Source organism: Aulostomus chinensis, chromosome 17, assembly GCF_037954235.1.
Source record: "Aulostomus chinensis isolate RoL2024-O1b breed Wild chromosome 17, RoL_Achi_v1.0, whole genome shotgun sequence".
In the NCBI taxonomy this organism is placed as follows: Eukaryota; Metazoa; Chordata; class Actinopteri; order Syngnathiformes; family Aulostomidae; genus Aulostomus; species Aulostomus chinensis.
The window spans coordinates 18,172,452-18,188,475 of NC_141336.1; the positions used below are offsets into that span (position 1 = coordinate 18,172,452).

The window sequence follows — 16,024 nt, forward strand, 5'->3', positions numbered from 1 at the left end:
CAATATCGTAGCATACCACAATTAAACTTGTGATTTACTGCTCTATTGTGTATCCAACAGTCAAAAACCCAAAGATTTTCCGTCATAGATGACAAAAAAAACAGCAGAACTCTTTGTGATACAAAAACAGGTTCAATAGCAGTTACATGTCACCGGATCAAGTTTCTGCATACTCAGTCACCAAAGCAGCCAATCCTGCTATTCAAGATGCCAAAATCAGCCAAATGTTTGATGAATTTCTTAAAAAAAAACAACAACAAAAAAACGACTGAAACAATTTTAATTGTCTTTCTATGGACTAATTGATTGTTTAATATTAGTCACCCATTAATGCTTTGGTAAGCATCACGAAACATCAATCAATGTCCTCACCCCTCTCATGTCACCCAAACACAAGGATCTGAGTAGATAGCAGAGAAAACATGCTCTATTCAGCAATTATTCACAGAGTCTTGGACTAATGGTGCTCTGAATGCAGACACAGCAAATGTACGGAGCTAGTGGACCAGCAGTAATGGCCCCATACAGAGCATGTGTTTTTCTGTGTGTGTGTGTGAGGATGGGTTGGGCATCAACCATAACTGATTCATGACAAGCACAAACATGTCTAATTACGAATCTAGATGACAACTGTAGAGACCAACTGAGACCGTCTCAACTCTCTCTCTCTTTTTTCCTTTCTCGTTCCTTCCCGCCCGTATCAGGCAGATGCAAACATAACCTGTCACATTCCATCCCATTAAACCAGCTACCAACCATGTGGTCTACTCACATGGAGGAGCGAGGAGAGGGAGGGAGCTGGAGAGAGAGAGAGAGAGAGAGAGAGAGAGAGAGAGAGAGCAGTGCATCTGGGTTCACTCAGAACTGATGAATTATTCACAATCTTTATGCTAATTTCATTTTTAATGTTAAAACTCTGACAGATATGCGAAGAGAAATTCACTGTATGAGGCTCACTGGTGTGCGCTACATAGAAATACAACTGCATTAAAACATTTAAACGTCAAACGTATCCATACTACCCATACAGTACAAAAATATGACATGCAATTATCCTTTCCGATACCTAATGCATTAGAGTACTCTCACTGAGCCCCCAAATCTGCGCATTAGTTTGCTTCTTTAGTGTGTGTGTGTGTCCATCAGCTGCCATTTGATGTCAGGCAGAGCAAGGTAATGACAGTGCACTCACTTGCACGGTCATTAGCCCTGCTTAATGCTGGGAGTTAACACAAATTAAGTGAAGTTAAGTACATGCATTAGAGGAGCTTGTTTGGGGAGAGCTTTTCCCATTTTCTGTCCAGATTCTGGCTGATGCCTCGTACGTCCAGCAACAGTTCCGCAGGCAGGTAACACATATCCAAAACATACACATACATATGAACCGCTGGACTACCATCTGCAGGGTGAACCACAGCTTCATTGAGGGCTAATGAGCAGGATGATAAAGGGAGGGCGAATGGAGCTCCAAGGACACCTAGTGGTCACCCCTAAACTCCAACGTTATTTGAAGGAATATTTCTGAAAATGGGAGTTTTGAGTGAACTGATTTACTTTTGAAATCTGATTCGGATGGAAAACGGTCCCAGTTCAAATCTATGTTGCATCTTTCACATGTACTTGTACTTGTCACGCTACAGTACAACTAATTGTACTGTAGCGTGACAACACGCCTCAGCTGATGGATGGGAATGCAAGTCCTAATATTTTACCGTCGATTATCTTTAAGTCCCACGATGACAAAGGTCTATGACAACAACAGCAATAAAGCACCCTCAAATAATATTTCTGGTTTTGTTCTTGTTTGCCCCTTTTTATAATGTTATTTTAGCCCATTGACAGTAAACAATTTGTCAAGCTGACCTCACTTCAAATACATGAAAAAAGTCCACCCTGAGATGTTTATTAGTTAATGACTCTCAGCAAGTACATTCTAGTACATCTAGAAATAAAAATATACATATATATATATATATATATATATATATTTTTATATATATATTTATTTATTTCTATCCAATTTAGAAACATCTAAACTGCTCTCCAAGATGTGCTTTTGATAACTTAGATCAATCACTGAGCCTCCACTGAAACTGTCTGGAGACCCCTGAGGAGGTCTGCCTCACACTTTGTGAACCTCTGGGAAAGCAGAGCAGAAAGATATCAAAACTGGTGGTGGTTTTTTGCTGTATTTTTTTTTTTTTTTTTACAAAAAAAAAAGGAAGGAAGGCAGGAGGATTATATAATCCAATGTGCAGCAGAACAAACATCACAAATATCCAGTGAACTAGGTGACTGGTCCATTTCCAGTTAAGACACACGAGATTTGCCTATTAGAGGCAACACAGCGGTGAGCTTTTCGAAAAGAGGCTAAACATGATGAAACTGACAAGCTCTGAAATCCATTTGGACCTCATTCAAGATTACATCTTTATCTGAGTGACCGCAGATTATTGTCCACAGAGAGGTGTGCTAAAGCCGGATTATCCACTTGTTGGGGATGCAGCTGACCCGATGGATGCAGCATGCCAGCCTCACACGCCCTTACATCTGTGGGTGTTTTTTCACTTGTTTGGGGCCAAGGACAGGATAGAAGTAAAAATGACACCAAAACCTCTCATCCTTCAGATTACCATGGTTAGTGATCCCCATATGTGGGTAGAGAGCAAAGTCCCGGTTGTTATAGATGCATTTGAAAGGGATGCAGAACATGCTCCAAAAGTGGCCACATTTTCATAAAGCTAAATGCAGTTTTAGTTAGAAATAAGAGTCTAAGAGTCACAAAGCTAGTTTATTAACATGTGCCATGTCATATCACTCCACCACGGTCATGTCTGTTCCACACCTCTGGATTGTGTGCAGTATCTTCTGACAGCTACTCAGGTGGTGGTTTACCATCGTTTGGGAATCTGCAACACAAGTGGAAGGAAATAGCCATCACTTTTTACTCTTTAACTGGATCAGAAGTTTAGTTTTACCAACCTGTTGTCTTGCTCTCGGTTTTGAAAGGGAACTCCGGAGGCTGGCAGGTGGCCTCCTGTTCTTCTGATGTGCCTGAAGGCCGTGTCAGTTTGGTAGCTCCGAGCAGCGTTACTGTGCTTGTGCTTCTTGTCTGGGATTAGGAATAAACACTGCATCAGGATTGGAGAGGCTTCCTTTCTACATCCTAGTATACATATTCATCAAGAAATCCATTATTTCTAAAGAAAGTGATGAGACACTCACAATTGTACATGTAATGAGGATGAGCTTCGTCCACATTACTTGGAAGGTTATCGTGTCCATGCACGAAGTTCTGGAGTCCACTTATGTTCATTCCTCTTAGAGGGGCAGTGTGAGGCATGATGGGAAAAACTCCAGGTAGGTTTATTTCACCGGCAGGAGGAAAAGCTCCAGGACACTGAGTGCATTGCTTTGAACATCAACATCAAATAGTCACCAGAGTTAAGACAAGCAGATTTTCAGATCATGTGTAAAAATAGAGTTTTATGCAACCTAACCCTCTGACTGCGTCTCTTTCTCGAGTACTGCCGCTACAGTGTGTTCTCCCCACATGGCAGCGGCTGGTGGTTTGATTGCTTGTTGCTCCACATACATAAGCATCTTATAGGCTAACAGTAATTATGACTCATCAATAGCCATGCTCAAATACAAAAAAAAAAAGCAGGTTTAATGAGAAAACCCAGCTTCTATTCTCCCTCTTTTCTACGTCTACAATTGGCAAGCAGGGGTTGGGTGGGTGGGGGGTATTGACCTGGCTAATAGGGAGTAAATCCACTGGTGCATTATCGAACGGGCACATTTCATCTAATCAGCAGGATGATGCCAGCAGGCTTAGGCTGCTTTTAATTCAGAACTGCAGGAGAATTACGGCTCTGCATTACACGAGCATCATATCAGTCAGACTGCAAGAGTTTGAGCCGTGTTTTTCCCTTTTTCAGTACGGATGCTGTTGGTCGTGCTTGTTGTTTCTTCTCTCAGCTGGACTAAATCTTGATGACATGATAAAGCCCATGATGAGCTGTTGTACAGCTATCAATTCAGGCATTTGCATCATAAAGATAAGGATAGAAACAACGTGAGGATGAGAGTGTTTCCCTGCAGATCTTCATTAACCTTGCATAAATGTTCATGGACTTATGAAGTTTATATTGGGAGGATTTCTGCCTGAGCATGCATGATGAGTGCGGTTCTCACCGATCCATCAGCACTGAGGAGTTCAGCTCTGGTTCTTTCCTCTAGAGTAACCGTTACTCCATCCAGGACCTGCAACTGGGGCAGATGAAGCACGACTGTTGGCCTGTGAAGAGAATTTCGGGCCACCTGAAAGACAGAAATACACCTGTTTGAAGCACCAGCATGAAACTACTCCAAGCCCCAAACTGCATCAGTATTTCAATAGTGGAGTCTAATACAGCCTGTCGTGAGACATTTTGAACAAATATGATGCTATGTAGGTCCAAGCACAGTCCCATGATCCTAACATATATTCCAGTGACCCAGCTGACAGCAGCAGATAGCCCCCTCTGGCCTGGGAACATATCCAGCCTGTCCAGTCAGAGAACTTCATGTTCCTGCAGGACACTGCTGCTGTGATTAAGTTATGAGTGCGTGCCAATGGATGTCGAGTGGAGAAGAGGAGACTGATTTTGGCAGGGGAACATGGGTGAAGTAGCGATCTCATGCGGTCAACAGCAGGAGGTATTGTCTCCAGGGTGGCTGTTGGCCTCAACCCCCTGGCAGGATAAACCCCCCTCCTATGGGAGAAGGTGGGAGGGGGAGGTCGAGGAGTAAAGAGGCAGCCGCAGCTGAGCATGGCCCTGTGGACGATGGGGAGGCCCTGGGCTACAGGCTCTGCTCAGGCCTGATCCATGAGCTCCAGATGGGTGATGTAACTGGGCCAACAGCACTTGCCATTTGGTCAACGGATTTGTCTCTGATGCCGGCCAGTTTGAGGCACAGCAGACGGCCATTCGTGTAATCGCTTAATTTGGAAGCGCAGGGCTACTCTGAGTTTGTGTTTTGGATTGTGCATTTGAGAAACTGAACCTGAAAACATGCTTTTGATCATTTGTTTGTGAGAGAAAGAGTTCGAAGATGGACAGATGGAGGATTCACATCCCTGCAAAGCTTATAAAGGCAAACAGACCCAAAATAAAATTATTAAATGGTTCAAAACAACTCATCATGTTTATTACAAGGACAAATGGATACTCACAGGGTTGCCAACAAGAGAGAGCTCTGTCAGGGAGGGAAGAATCTCCAGTTTTTCAAGCTCCATAATGTCCTGCAAATGAAGAAAAAAAGATGATTGGATGTATTTTTTCCATTTCTTATCAACTCCTTAACTTTTCCTGCCCACTGATTGCAGCATATAATATATTGATAATGGAGACATATGAAAAAGGGCTGAACCTTTCATAATTTGTGCGTAGGGAGGATAGAAGCAGCTGATGGGAGAGATTACATGTGTGAGCTCTCATTAATCTCATAAGAGAGTTTGAGCACGCAACAGGCCATGAGGGTGTTTTGCGTCCTTCCCAGGTTTGCAGCGCTGATTCAAAGACGACCCCACTGCGAGAGCTGCTGCGCTGGAATGATTGCCGAGTTTTATCCCTTAATTGAACGCATGAAAACATTAAGGAAGTATCGTGAGAAGGAAGTGGCAACAACAGTGCAAATCACTCGCTCCTGGGTAAGAAGGGGATGCGGACTGAGTAGCTGATTACATGTTGTACTGATTGTTCCTCTCTGTCCTCATACGCATGTGGTCCTGACCTTCAATCAAACTTGATTCCCTTAATGCTACCCCTCGCATCCCACAGAGGGGTGATAATGACTCATGATTACCATACTTCATATCTTATTTTGCAAATATAGGGAAAAGTCATATTGACATGCATTGAAAAAATACATTCCCATATTATTGACCAATTTTTTTATACAAAAATCTCTCAAGTTGATCGCACAGGCTAACATCAATGGAAATCATTGTGCTATGAATCCTCCAGGGAGTTTCATCAAAAAAGCTGAATATTTGTTTAAAATCAAAACATTTATGTAAAAAAAGAAATCAAGCATACGTGGAGGTGGAGCCTAAGATGTACCTGCAGCTTGTTCATGCCAATGTAGAGAACACGGAGCTCCATCAGTGGATATAGATGGTTGAGCTCCCGGATCCGATTCTCAGCTAGGTGCAGTTCCAGCAGGACATTCTGGGAAATGAAAGAGTTCTCAGCCAGGGCCTTGATCCGGTTCCTGTCTAAAACAAGGTGTCTGAGCTGGTGGAGGCCCTCCAAGCCTTCCACCTGGCTGATGTCATTCCCTAGGGAGAGGACAAAACTTCTCAAAACAATAGAAGGATTCAACCAGCTGCTTAATATGTCTAGGAACAATATACAACATCATTTGCATGCTCGGGGCCAAAGCATGTTAAGAATATCCAAACATTCACATGGTGGTTGTTGTTAACCACTGGTGTAAAATGCACTGAAATGACAAAAAATTACATGATGACTTTGAAAGGTTTCAAAGTAAAAAAAAAAAGAGAGAGAAGTAAAGTTGCGTTTGAGGGACAAATCACTCTGCTAAAGCAAATGTCAATGAAAGGTTATCAAAAGCTGTTGAAAAGAAAGTCAGTGGTTCTTTTCTTCAAGTCACCCACCTGGCCTTGGGTCTATGGGAGACTTCGCTCTCAGTGTTTTGCCTTTTTCACAAGCTCTATACACTGTACTTTTCACAGGCTTTGTGAGTCAGAGGTGGTACCCTACATACCTCGGAGGAAGAGTGCTTTAAGATTGGTGAGCCTGCTGAGCTGCAGATTGGCCATATTGGAAATGCCATTGTGACTCAAATGTAGCACCTCCAGGCTGCCCATCAGTGGCTCCAGGCTGCCGGTTGCTTCAGCATCCCTTTAAAAGAGAATAACAGTTTACAACTGCAGCAGTTAAATGAACGTCTCTTTCTTCTTCCTGCTGAGTAAAATTAACTTGTCAGAACTCACAGGTGCAGCAAGGCAACCACCTGGCCAAACAAAAGAGGACTTGTTTACGTCCTGCTTTCTACAAATAGAGGGTGATTAATTCATTGTTCACATGATACTGACGATGTAAAGCCTTCAAAAATATGAACCAACATTTCTATAAATAAAATCAATTGATTTTGGTAATAATATCCTCATTAAGAAGGAAAGTTTCTTGAAATCACAGAGATTTCATCAGGATTCGTGAACCCAGAATAAAATCTGATTTAAAAGAGAAGTTCTTCATTAGCTGGTAAGTACTGCCCCCTGTTGTCATGGTTGACAATTATCATTTGCAGTTCATACTTGTCGACTATTTCTGTTTGTGGGATGACCCATTAAAACATATTTTAGTTAAATAAAAACTGTCTAATTACCGGTTTCCTCTGGACAGGTTCTGCTTGCCATAACCACTGGAGTGGACTTTGCTGTGTAGCATCTGTCGGTTTGTCAGATGAGTCTTTTGCCTTGGAAGGATGGACTCAATGTGGTTGTAGTTTAAACAAAGAGCCTGTAAATGATATAGTGGATGTATATTTGATATGTTCAAGTATCAATTTTTCACATTCAGTGGCAGGTGTACTTTGATGTTGGGCAGGTAGATGAGGCCGGAGAAGGAGGTGAGGTTGTTGTGATCTAAGTTGACACTTTGTAGGTTGACAAACATTTCAGATGGGGACAAATCAACCATCCTGTGGGAAGAAATACACTTGTATTTACCTTACGTTCAGAAATACGTTTGGCATAATTTTTTTATGACTGTAAAATCACCTGATGAAGCAGGACTGCAGAGTGAGGTAGGTGATGTCACAGTAGTTTGAGTGTCCCAGCTTCTCCCCCACCATATCAGCTGTCAGTCTTCCTCCAAACATATCCTTTGCACTTTCACACTCAGTCACTTCCTGGAGGAAAACAGCAGCTACCATGACACTGGTTCTAATTATGGTGTTGCTTGCACCATTTTTTTTACAGGTTTGATCACCTGCATTTGTTGACACATACCACCGCAAACCCATCCAGAGCTTTGAGAGAGGGGAGATGGAACACCACGTATATCCGATAATTTTCTAATCTCTCTAGTAATGGATTTCCATAGAGATCCAAAATGATGAGACTCGTCAATCCCTGAGAAGGAGGAAGGACAAATAAGCTCACGCCATTATACAGAAATAGAGTCCATCTTATTTTTCAGGAAGATCATACGTGACGTGTAATTAGACACCCACCTTCAGATAGTAGATGTCTCTGGATGTAGAAATCTGGTTGTTGCCAATGTAGAGCTCTAGAAGGGAGCGAGCTCTCTGGATGCCGTGCAGAGACGTGATATAGTTGTTCTCCATAGACAGGAATGACATGTTGGGCAGCTGGTCTAAGACGGAGGCCTCCACACTCGACAGTTTGTTTCCGTCGACACTCAGTTTATTTAGATAAGGCAGTTTAGGAAGACCTAGAAGAGAAGAAAAATAGCCACAAAAGCAATGATGGGTGGGTCTTTTGTCAATATGACACAGCGATTTTCTAACTTCACTATCAAGCGGACATTGTGGCTGACCATTGAGTGTGTTGATGTTGTTGTTATTCAGAGAGAGCTCCTCTAGCTTCAGGCAGCATTCCAGCCCCTCCACTTTAGAGATGATATTATCATTAAAGGACGCCCAGCGCAGGTTGACAAGTGTATTCAGATTGATCAGCTTGGAAATCCTCTGGTTGTCAAGACTCAGAGCAGTGATCTGGTTAAATTTCAGAGCAAAGATCATAATAGTCCATATGAATTCATAACTTCCATGTGATCAATATGCAACACATTTTTTTCAGAATCTTTCTAAAATGCATTGATCGAATCACCTCTCAGTTTGCCTGTATCTCACCTTTGCAGTCCAGTCTGGCTCCAGGTCTTGGCTGAGTCCCCAAGGTGCTGGACTGAGTCGACAGAGGAGTTGGGCTGTTGATAACAGGCTGAGACTGCGAGGACGTTCACGGTCGGTACGCGAGTAAGCCAGAAGAGATGCCTGCAAGCAGAGGATCAATAGATTTGATCAAATCTCAACAATTCCTTTGTTATTCATACTGTATCCTTCACTGGAGCGTGTCACTATTTAGTTCTAATTTAAAACTAAAACTTTCACATATGAACTGTAATATAGACCAAACCCGGTTGATCTTGGACCCAGCTGCAATCCGAACAGCCTCAGCAGCTTCTTCCTCTGTTACCAACACACCATCCAGGTGTGTGAGAGTCGAGAGACGACCCAGAATGGTCATTCTGATGGTGTCTGGCTGAGAGGAGTAAAACAGCCAACTCAAAATTGTGTATGTTTATATTGAATAGGTTTAGAAAGAACTTCAAACTGTTGTTGAATTTACATTTGATTTAATGGGATGCACTCTGCTCCACGGGTTGTGTCGGGTGTCTAATTTCAGCAGGCCAGGTGTGTGTTTTCTCAGCACAGCCGTGTCCTCTTTAGCATTGGTCAGTTTGTTCCAGCGTACGTCGAGTTGTTTGAGCTGTCCTAACCCTCTCAGCCCCTCTAGGGTCACAAGGCGGTTGTAGCTAACATCCAAAAACTCCAGATTGGGCTGAAATTTAGGAAAAAGGGAGAAAAAAATAATTATTGTGTGTACGGTCTAAAACATACACTGAAAATTCTGCTTTCTTGTTGTTTTAAGTTCAGTATTTTAATTTTGTGCTTTCACCATGTGTGAGATGTCATCAAGGCAAGTGAACTCATTGAAGCTGATGGTAAGATGTCGAAGAGCTGTCAGGCGGGAAATCTCCTTCATCTTGCTCAGACTGTTGCTATGAAGGTTCAGCACCTGCAGATTCCACACAGTCATGACAGCCATGTGTGAAAGTATGAATTGGCTTCAAATACTCGGTTGAAATGTGGGAATACTTACAGTTATCTGACTGAGGACGTTGGCTCCTGCTACACTGAGGAGAATTTTCTCATCCAAGCTCAACAGTTTGGGCTGTGGTTTCAGCACAGGTTCCATGCTGAGGGTGTCTCCGTCCAATATGGTGTCCCTGGAAGGCTGATCACATTTGTCTGTGTAGTGATGCAGCGGTGCAGGTAGGTCAGGCTCCTATTAGTAGCACATCAAACAAGTCAAGAGATGTAGAAATCACGTCAGACCATATATTTTCAAATTAAAAGCTTCAGAGTTTCAGTTTGCTGACTTGCGGGGCCTATTGAGGGCTTTGGTTTGCATGATCAAGAATTACAAAGAAACTACTGTCTTATGGTTGCAGGCCAATGTCCAGGAATGTAGGTTTCTAGAACATTAATGATGTCTCAGTACCGTTTGACTTTTTAGATACAAAATGTCCTCACTTTCTCATTTTATCCTACTAGGCATTTTTGTGAAATCTGGTTCTAGCCAACTTATGAATTCCTGACTAAGAAACAAAAACGTGTGACCTTAACCTTTTGCCACAAAATTCTGATCAGTCCACCTTTGTGTCCAAATGCACGTTTGTGCCAAATCAGGCATTCCTGAGATTTCACTGATGAAAATAGGAAATACACGAGGTTACATGAAGGCCTTGTCAAAGTGGACTGGAAAATGGAAAATCTCTCAAGGCATTCCTGAGCATAGGATGCATGGTATCACAGATTTTGTACCTTAAAGAATAATAATATAAATAATACTCTGTCCAACAGTGAGAATTGATGCCATCTAAATTCAGATTAAGTACAACATACAGGAGAATATCTATGGCCCACAAATTATACAAACCATGAAAACAATACGTTAATTACCTCAGTGATGTATTCAAAATAAATGACGTACTCAGGCAGGATGAGCTCGTGGTCAAATACAAACCAATGTCTCCGTCTGGGACTGCACTCAGAAGCAGTAGGTGTTTCAGGGGAAGAGGAAAGTCTCTCTGAAAATAAACACACAAGAATACACTTACATTCTAGATAGAAAACATGTGTGTTTTTAAGCCTTCTCATTGAGGTGACGTACCTTCACTCACTGACGTTCTCTGCTTCGTGTCCACATTAAGATACACAGAGGACTCTCTGGGATACTTGCCTCTCTCTATCGTTTCTCCCTCACGGATTGGTGCACTGTGGCCCAAAAACACTTTGGAAAGGATGACATGACCTACAGAGGAAAAATACAGTTGCATTTCAGCTATGAAGGAAAAAAATGTTATGACTAAGCAGACATTAAGAGTCAAATGAACCCACCCTGTCTGAAGGGGATTGTATCAGTTGGGTCTGTGGAGGGGTCTTGCTGGGCCTGGTGGAAGACATAGTCAATTCTGGGCTGTTCGGCAACAATTAGGCTGTTGGATAAAGGCACGGCTTCTTCTCTTCCAGAGGCCTATAGAAAAGTCAGTATGGCACAATAGCAGTCAAACATCATATTACTGCATATTCAGGGAGTTGGAGAATTGAAAACTTCAAACTAATAGAACTTCTTTTTTTTTTACATACTGCTGATAAAGACACAGACTTACATTTAAATTTGGTAAGTTTGAGTCGTTGATGTAACATACATTTGAGTTCTTCTGCTCACAAATCAGATGAGATATTTTAAGAGCAGCTGTAGGAATGAGCACTAGAAGGAGCTGAACAACGACACACACCTTGTATTCTTTAGCTGATTTGAATCCTTCCTCTAAAATGCACAGCAGTTCTTCCTTTTCATCGGTTTTCTCAGGATCAGCTATGTAGAACAGGTGCTCAAGTCGACGCCTGTAATTCCTGTTAAAGAACTGACATGAGCTTCACACTAACAATGACTGATGAGTAAAAACATATATAATGGCTTTCGATTACAGACTTACTCATAAAAGTTGATGGATTCCTCTCTGGCTAGTACAGTTTTAAGTTTTTCGTCAAAGCGAAGCCTCAAAGCGCTGTTTTGGATGCGGATAACTCTGCTGATCTTAATGCCAGTGATGCTGTGAGGCTTGTAGTCAGAAGAAGAGAAGCGGGAAAGCATGAGCTCTTGACAGGAAGTAAACCTGTGGAAGACACAAACATGTAACCATTGAGTTCAATGATTCCAAATTAGAAATAATTATATGAGGGATGCAGCTACTGTGGAAGGTATTAAAGTGAGTACCATGAATCTGTGTCGCAGCCTTCCTCCAGACGAATATTTCCAACACTCTCTAGCTCCATCAACAGAAACTGGATGTTACACTCCATCATGTTTGTGGCTTTGGCTAAACTCCTCTCATACCAGGCCTCAAATCTGAATACAGAAAGAAATATATCTTTATCTTTGTAGAAAACCATACTGAAATGTAGGAGCGTAAGTTCTTTAAAGCTAACTCATCCAGCCTCCTGGTCCAAAGCACCAGTCTCTCCCTCAGAACTTCTATCTTCCTCTGTATTTTCTGCTCCATAGTGAGATCACAACTGGTGTCAGTAGTTGGGTCACTTCTGTTGGTTGAATATTCCACCGCGTGGGGAATTCCATCCTTCAACATGCTGGTAGACTTCTTACAAAGCTCACGTTCAAGCTAGGAACGCAAAAAAGATAAACCATATCTCTCAACAATAAGCACAAGACAAGCAAACTCCAACTCTTAATTCATGTTTTATGAACAGTACATACATTTTTGAGGTTGTGATCGAGTGTCCGGATGTGTTCCTCAGGTAATCGTGACAAAGTTTTCTTCTTCTCAAGAAGATTTAAACGAGTCTCTGCCAGATGCCTCTGCGCTGTGTGTACACGCATGTTGTAGTACATCATCTTCTTGATTACAGTGACCTAATAAAAGAGAGAATTTCAATGAGGGTAACAACACAAAAACAGGACGTCATTTTTAATCAGATATCAATTCGAATGCTCAGTATTGTTCCAGTGAAGCTAATTTGTCGTTACATGATAATGCATGCATAAAAGAAACATCCAATTTACTAAAATCCAGTGAAAAATAATGTCTTGCATATGAATATTTCACTCAGTAAAAGTATACCTCCATTAAAGAATTGGAGCAACCAGAATAATTTGTTTCTAGCAACTTAGCAAATGAATCGAAGAGAGTTTTTACAAGGCATTTTTTTGTCCTATTGACCTAATTTAGTGTTCTGGTAAAATCATGGGACAAACGGACCCAATATGGATTCAGACAAAGAAGTCCAACTCCTGCTGGTCTTCTCAGTACCTCAGCTGCTTCCTTGACTTGCTTGCTTGAGACGTCATACATGTCAAGACGCTGGAGAGCTGGCATGTGGTAAAGAACATGTGTGGCATAATTCCACAGGAGACACACCGGGTCAGGGGTTGACGTGGGGTCATTTAGTGCCAGTTCCTTCAAATGGGGTAGACGGGCCAGTGGGGCCAGCTCCTGTTACAATGACAAGAAAACAAACAGGCCTCATAGGTAAGATAAAACTGTTCAGCAACAGGTAATAGACCACTTCAAAACTCCGCTGACTATAAATTAATTATATTGAATACTTTTAATTGCTTCTTGGATGCCAGAAGAAAAACAAATTTTACCAAATAAAATCATAAAATAAACCTGTTTAATACTACTAATTACTAGTCATCAAAATGATCAGGACCCGAGACCCTGGCCACTGTTTCCTTAACCTCCCCCCGCCATCCTCCACACTCAAAGCTCAGCTGTGACACAAATTAGAAATGTCACATTGTGACTTCAAAGAAAGTGCAAAGTGTGAAAGAAGACTCAGATGAACTGAAAATGCTGATCTTTGATTCTACAGTTGTTGTTATACTGAGTTTTAATTAAAAAGCATATTCCTGCAATGTGTCATATCCCATATCCCAGTATTTACATTAAAAAGGCAATTAATGTCAGATGTGTTAAGAACGACATGTTTTTCCTTTCACAATGCCACAAACAAGAATGTCAAAACTAAACCCAAACATCCGTCTTTAAGATTTATTTGTTATGATTGTATGTCCTTAAATCTAGCATGAAAAAAATAAATTCTTCTCAGTACATCAATGAAGGTCTTGTGCACCCAGCCCATTGTAGGGTAATTATTAAAAATTTGAACCAACTGAGGCCGTGACATTGCACAACAATTTTCAAATGCCCCTTTTATCAGACCGAGAATTTTAATGCGATTTTTTAAAAAGTAAGCGTGGAAACTTGAAAGCATATTTCTGTTTTTAATCTTACCTTAAAGGAGCTGATCTTGTTCCCAGACAGATTAAGATTCTGGAGGCTGACATTCGGATCAAGGCTATGTCCTTAAAAGAAGTTAGAAAATGTTTGATAAATATTTCTGGACAACCCCCCCACCTGCCAATGCGCGCACACACACACACACACACACACACTCATACACATACACACACACACACACACACACACAACTTGCACTGAAAATTCAACTGTTAGTGGAAACATACCAATCTGTTCTATACAGTTGTCAGCAAGGTTTAGTTCTTTTAGGTTTTGAAGTGTGCTCAAGCCCTTAAAAAAACATACAAATAAAATAAAATAAGCATAAAATTTAGACAGATCCAATAAATTAATTTATCTTTTAGATCCAAACCTGTATCTGAGTTATACAGTTATTGTTGAGCCACAGGACTTCTACGTTGATCTGGGAGTCTAAATTCTTTATTTCACAGATTTTGTTATCGTACAGGTAAAGTTTCTGCAGCTGAGGGCAACCCTGCAGTCCAGATATTTCCTGCAATTGAGAAAAAATGTAGAAAATTAAATATTTAAATTGTGCACACAGCCTCTTCTGCACATAGATGTTGAAGGAGGACTAAAGATATCAATTGTGAAATTTTTCATCATTGTCCGTGCTTCTCACAAGCTTTTTAAAATTTTCACTGACAGCAGGTTGAGTTTACTTCTCTCACAACAGTAGCCAAAGAGTATTTTTCATCTGGTGTATATTTACCACTTTTAGATGCAGTTTATATGAGTTAAAAATTAAATAGCAAAATTGACTGGTGCTAGCCATTAACACTTTCATGCACACCAGAGATATTATTTTTCTCCATGTCCCCATATGAGCTCTGTCACATTAATTTGATGATACAGTATTAAATAGCAGAGCCACTATTTGTACAAAGACATATTACAAACAACTTACTGTGAGATGACACTCAACTACCCAGAGCTCCTGGAGCAGGGGGCAGGATTCAAGCCCCTCCATGTGTTTGATGTCCTGGCCTATTATGGTGAGCTGACAGAGCCTCGGGAAGAAGGAAAGACCAACCATACGGGGGAAACCAGTGAAGATCATCTCCAGGGAGCTGATGTTGCTCCCCTCTTGAGCTACTTTTTCATAGGAGACTCCATTAGCCACGCACTGTTAGCAAAGACAGATTCAAACGACTTACAAGATAAAACAAGAATGCAGTTAAAAGTGTATGGAAGAAATTATGCAGCAGTAATATTTCAGCTAATTCAAAGGCTAAGGTAGATGTTTAAAAAAACGTTATTTTTAACCAAATACACAATACTCACCAGTTCTCTCAGCACCTCCTCATCGGCGCGAAGCTTTTGTTTTTCACTCTGTATCATTTTTTTTAAAGTCCAGAGCTAATGTATCCGGGCTAAAATAGTTAACTTAGAAACTAAAAAAACATTTATATAATCTTTATTATAACTGTTATCATTTAGAATCGAATAGAATACTTATCACAACTGGCTTGCATGGAGATACCTGTACCTGAAATTGCTAAGCAAACACATTGGTTTGTCATGCTACCAGGTAGCTAAACCCCGATATTTTGAGTTAAGTCAGAATAAGGTAATTCATGTCAAGAAGGCACTAATTTTAACAAGTAAACTCAACCTGAAATTAAAGATAATATCAGGATTCCAGGGTGAATTCCACGGATGTTCCGCCTCTGAGGTCCAGTGCAGTTCAGCAATGTTTGGCATTCGTTTGTATCCAGGGAGGTGCTTCCAGTTGCTAAGGCGCCATATTGAAATACTCTCACCTGCCGCATGAGGGCGCCGCACTGCAATTTATCATGGTTTTTTTTTTTCCAAAACACCCCAAACTCTTCGAACACTTATTTATTTGAGTTGTT

General features: G+C 41.2%; 1 protein-coding gene across 2 annotated transcripts; it reads right to left on the bottom strand.

Moving 5' to 3' along the window:
• Positions 1-2,217: 2,217 nt before the first annotated feature.
• On the bottom strand, positions 2,218-15,921 carry lrrc9 (leucine rich repeat containing 9). 2 transcript variants are annotated; one of them, XM_086181562.1, is made up of 32 exons: positions 15,453-15,921; positions 15,076-15,294; positions 14,521-14,661; positions 14,375-14,438; positions 14,142-14,212; positions 13,155-13,337; positions 12,602-12,757; positions 12,316-12,506; positions 12,104-12,235; positions 11,823-12,002; positions 11,622-11,739; positions 11,221-11,356; positions 11,063-11,134; positions 10,783-10,910; positions 9,920-10,105; positions 9,716-9,835; positions 9,386-9,598; positions 9,173-9,298; positions 8,890-9,030; positions 8,574-8,751; positions 8,248-8,468; positions 8,024-8,146; positions 7,793-7,923; positions 7,605-7,713; positions 7,399-7,532; positions 6,775-6,911; positions 6,108-6,325; positions 5,219-5,287; positions 4,198-4,323; positions 3,226-3,412; positions 2,983-3,112; positions 2,218-2,909 (listed from the first exon to the last, which is right to left on the bottom strand). In XM_086181562.1, exons 1-32 carry the CDS (start codon positions 15,507-15,509, stop codon positions 2,876-2,878), a joined length of 4,431 nt encoding a protein of 1,476 aa, XP_086037688.1. In that variant the 5' UTR covers positions 15,510-15,921; the 3' UTR covers positions 2,218-2,875. The 2 variants fall into 2 exon arrangements, with proteins under 2 accessions (XP_086037688.1, XP_086037687.1); XM_086181561.1 differs by having other exon boundaries at positions 2,221-2,909; positions 10,994-11,134.
• Between the last annotated feature and the right edge of the window lie 103 nt (positions 15,922-16,024).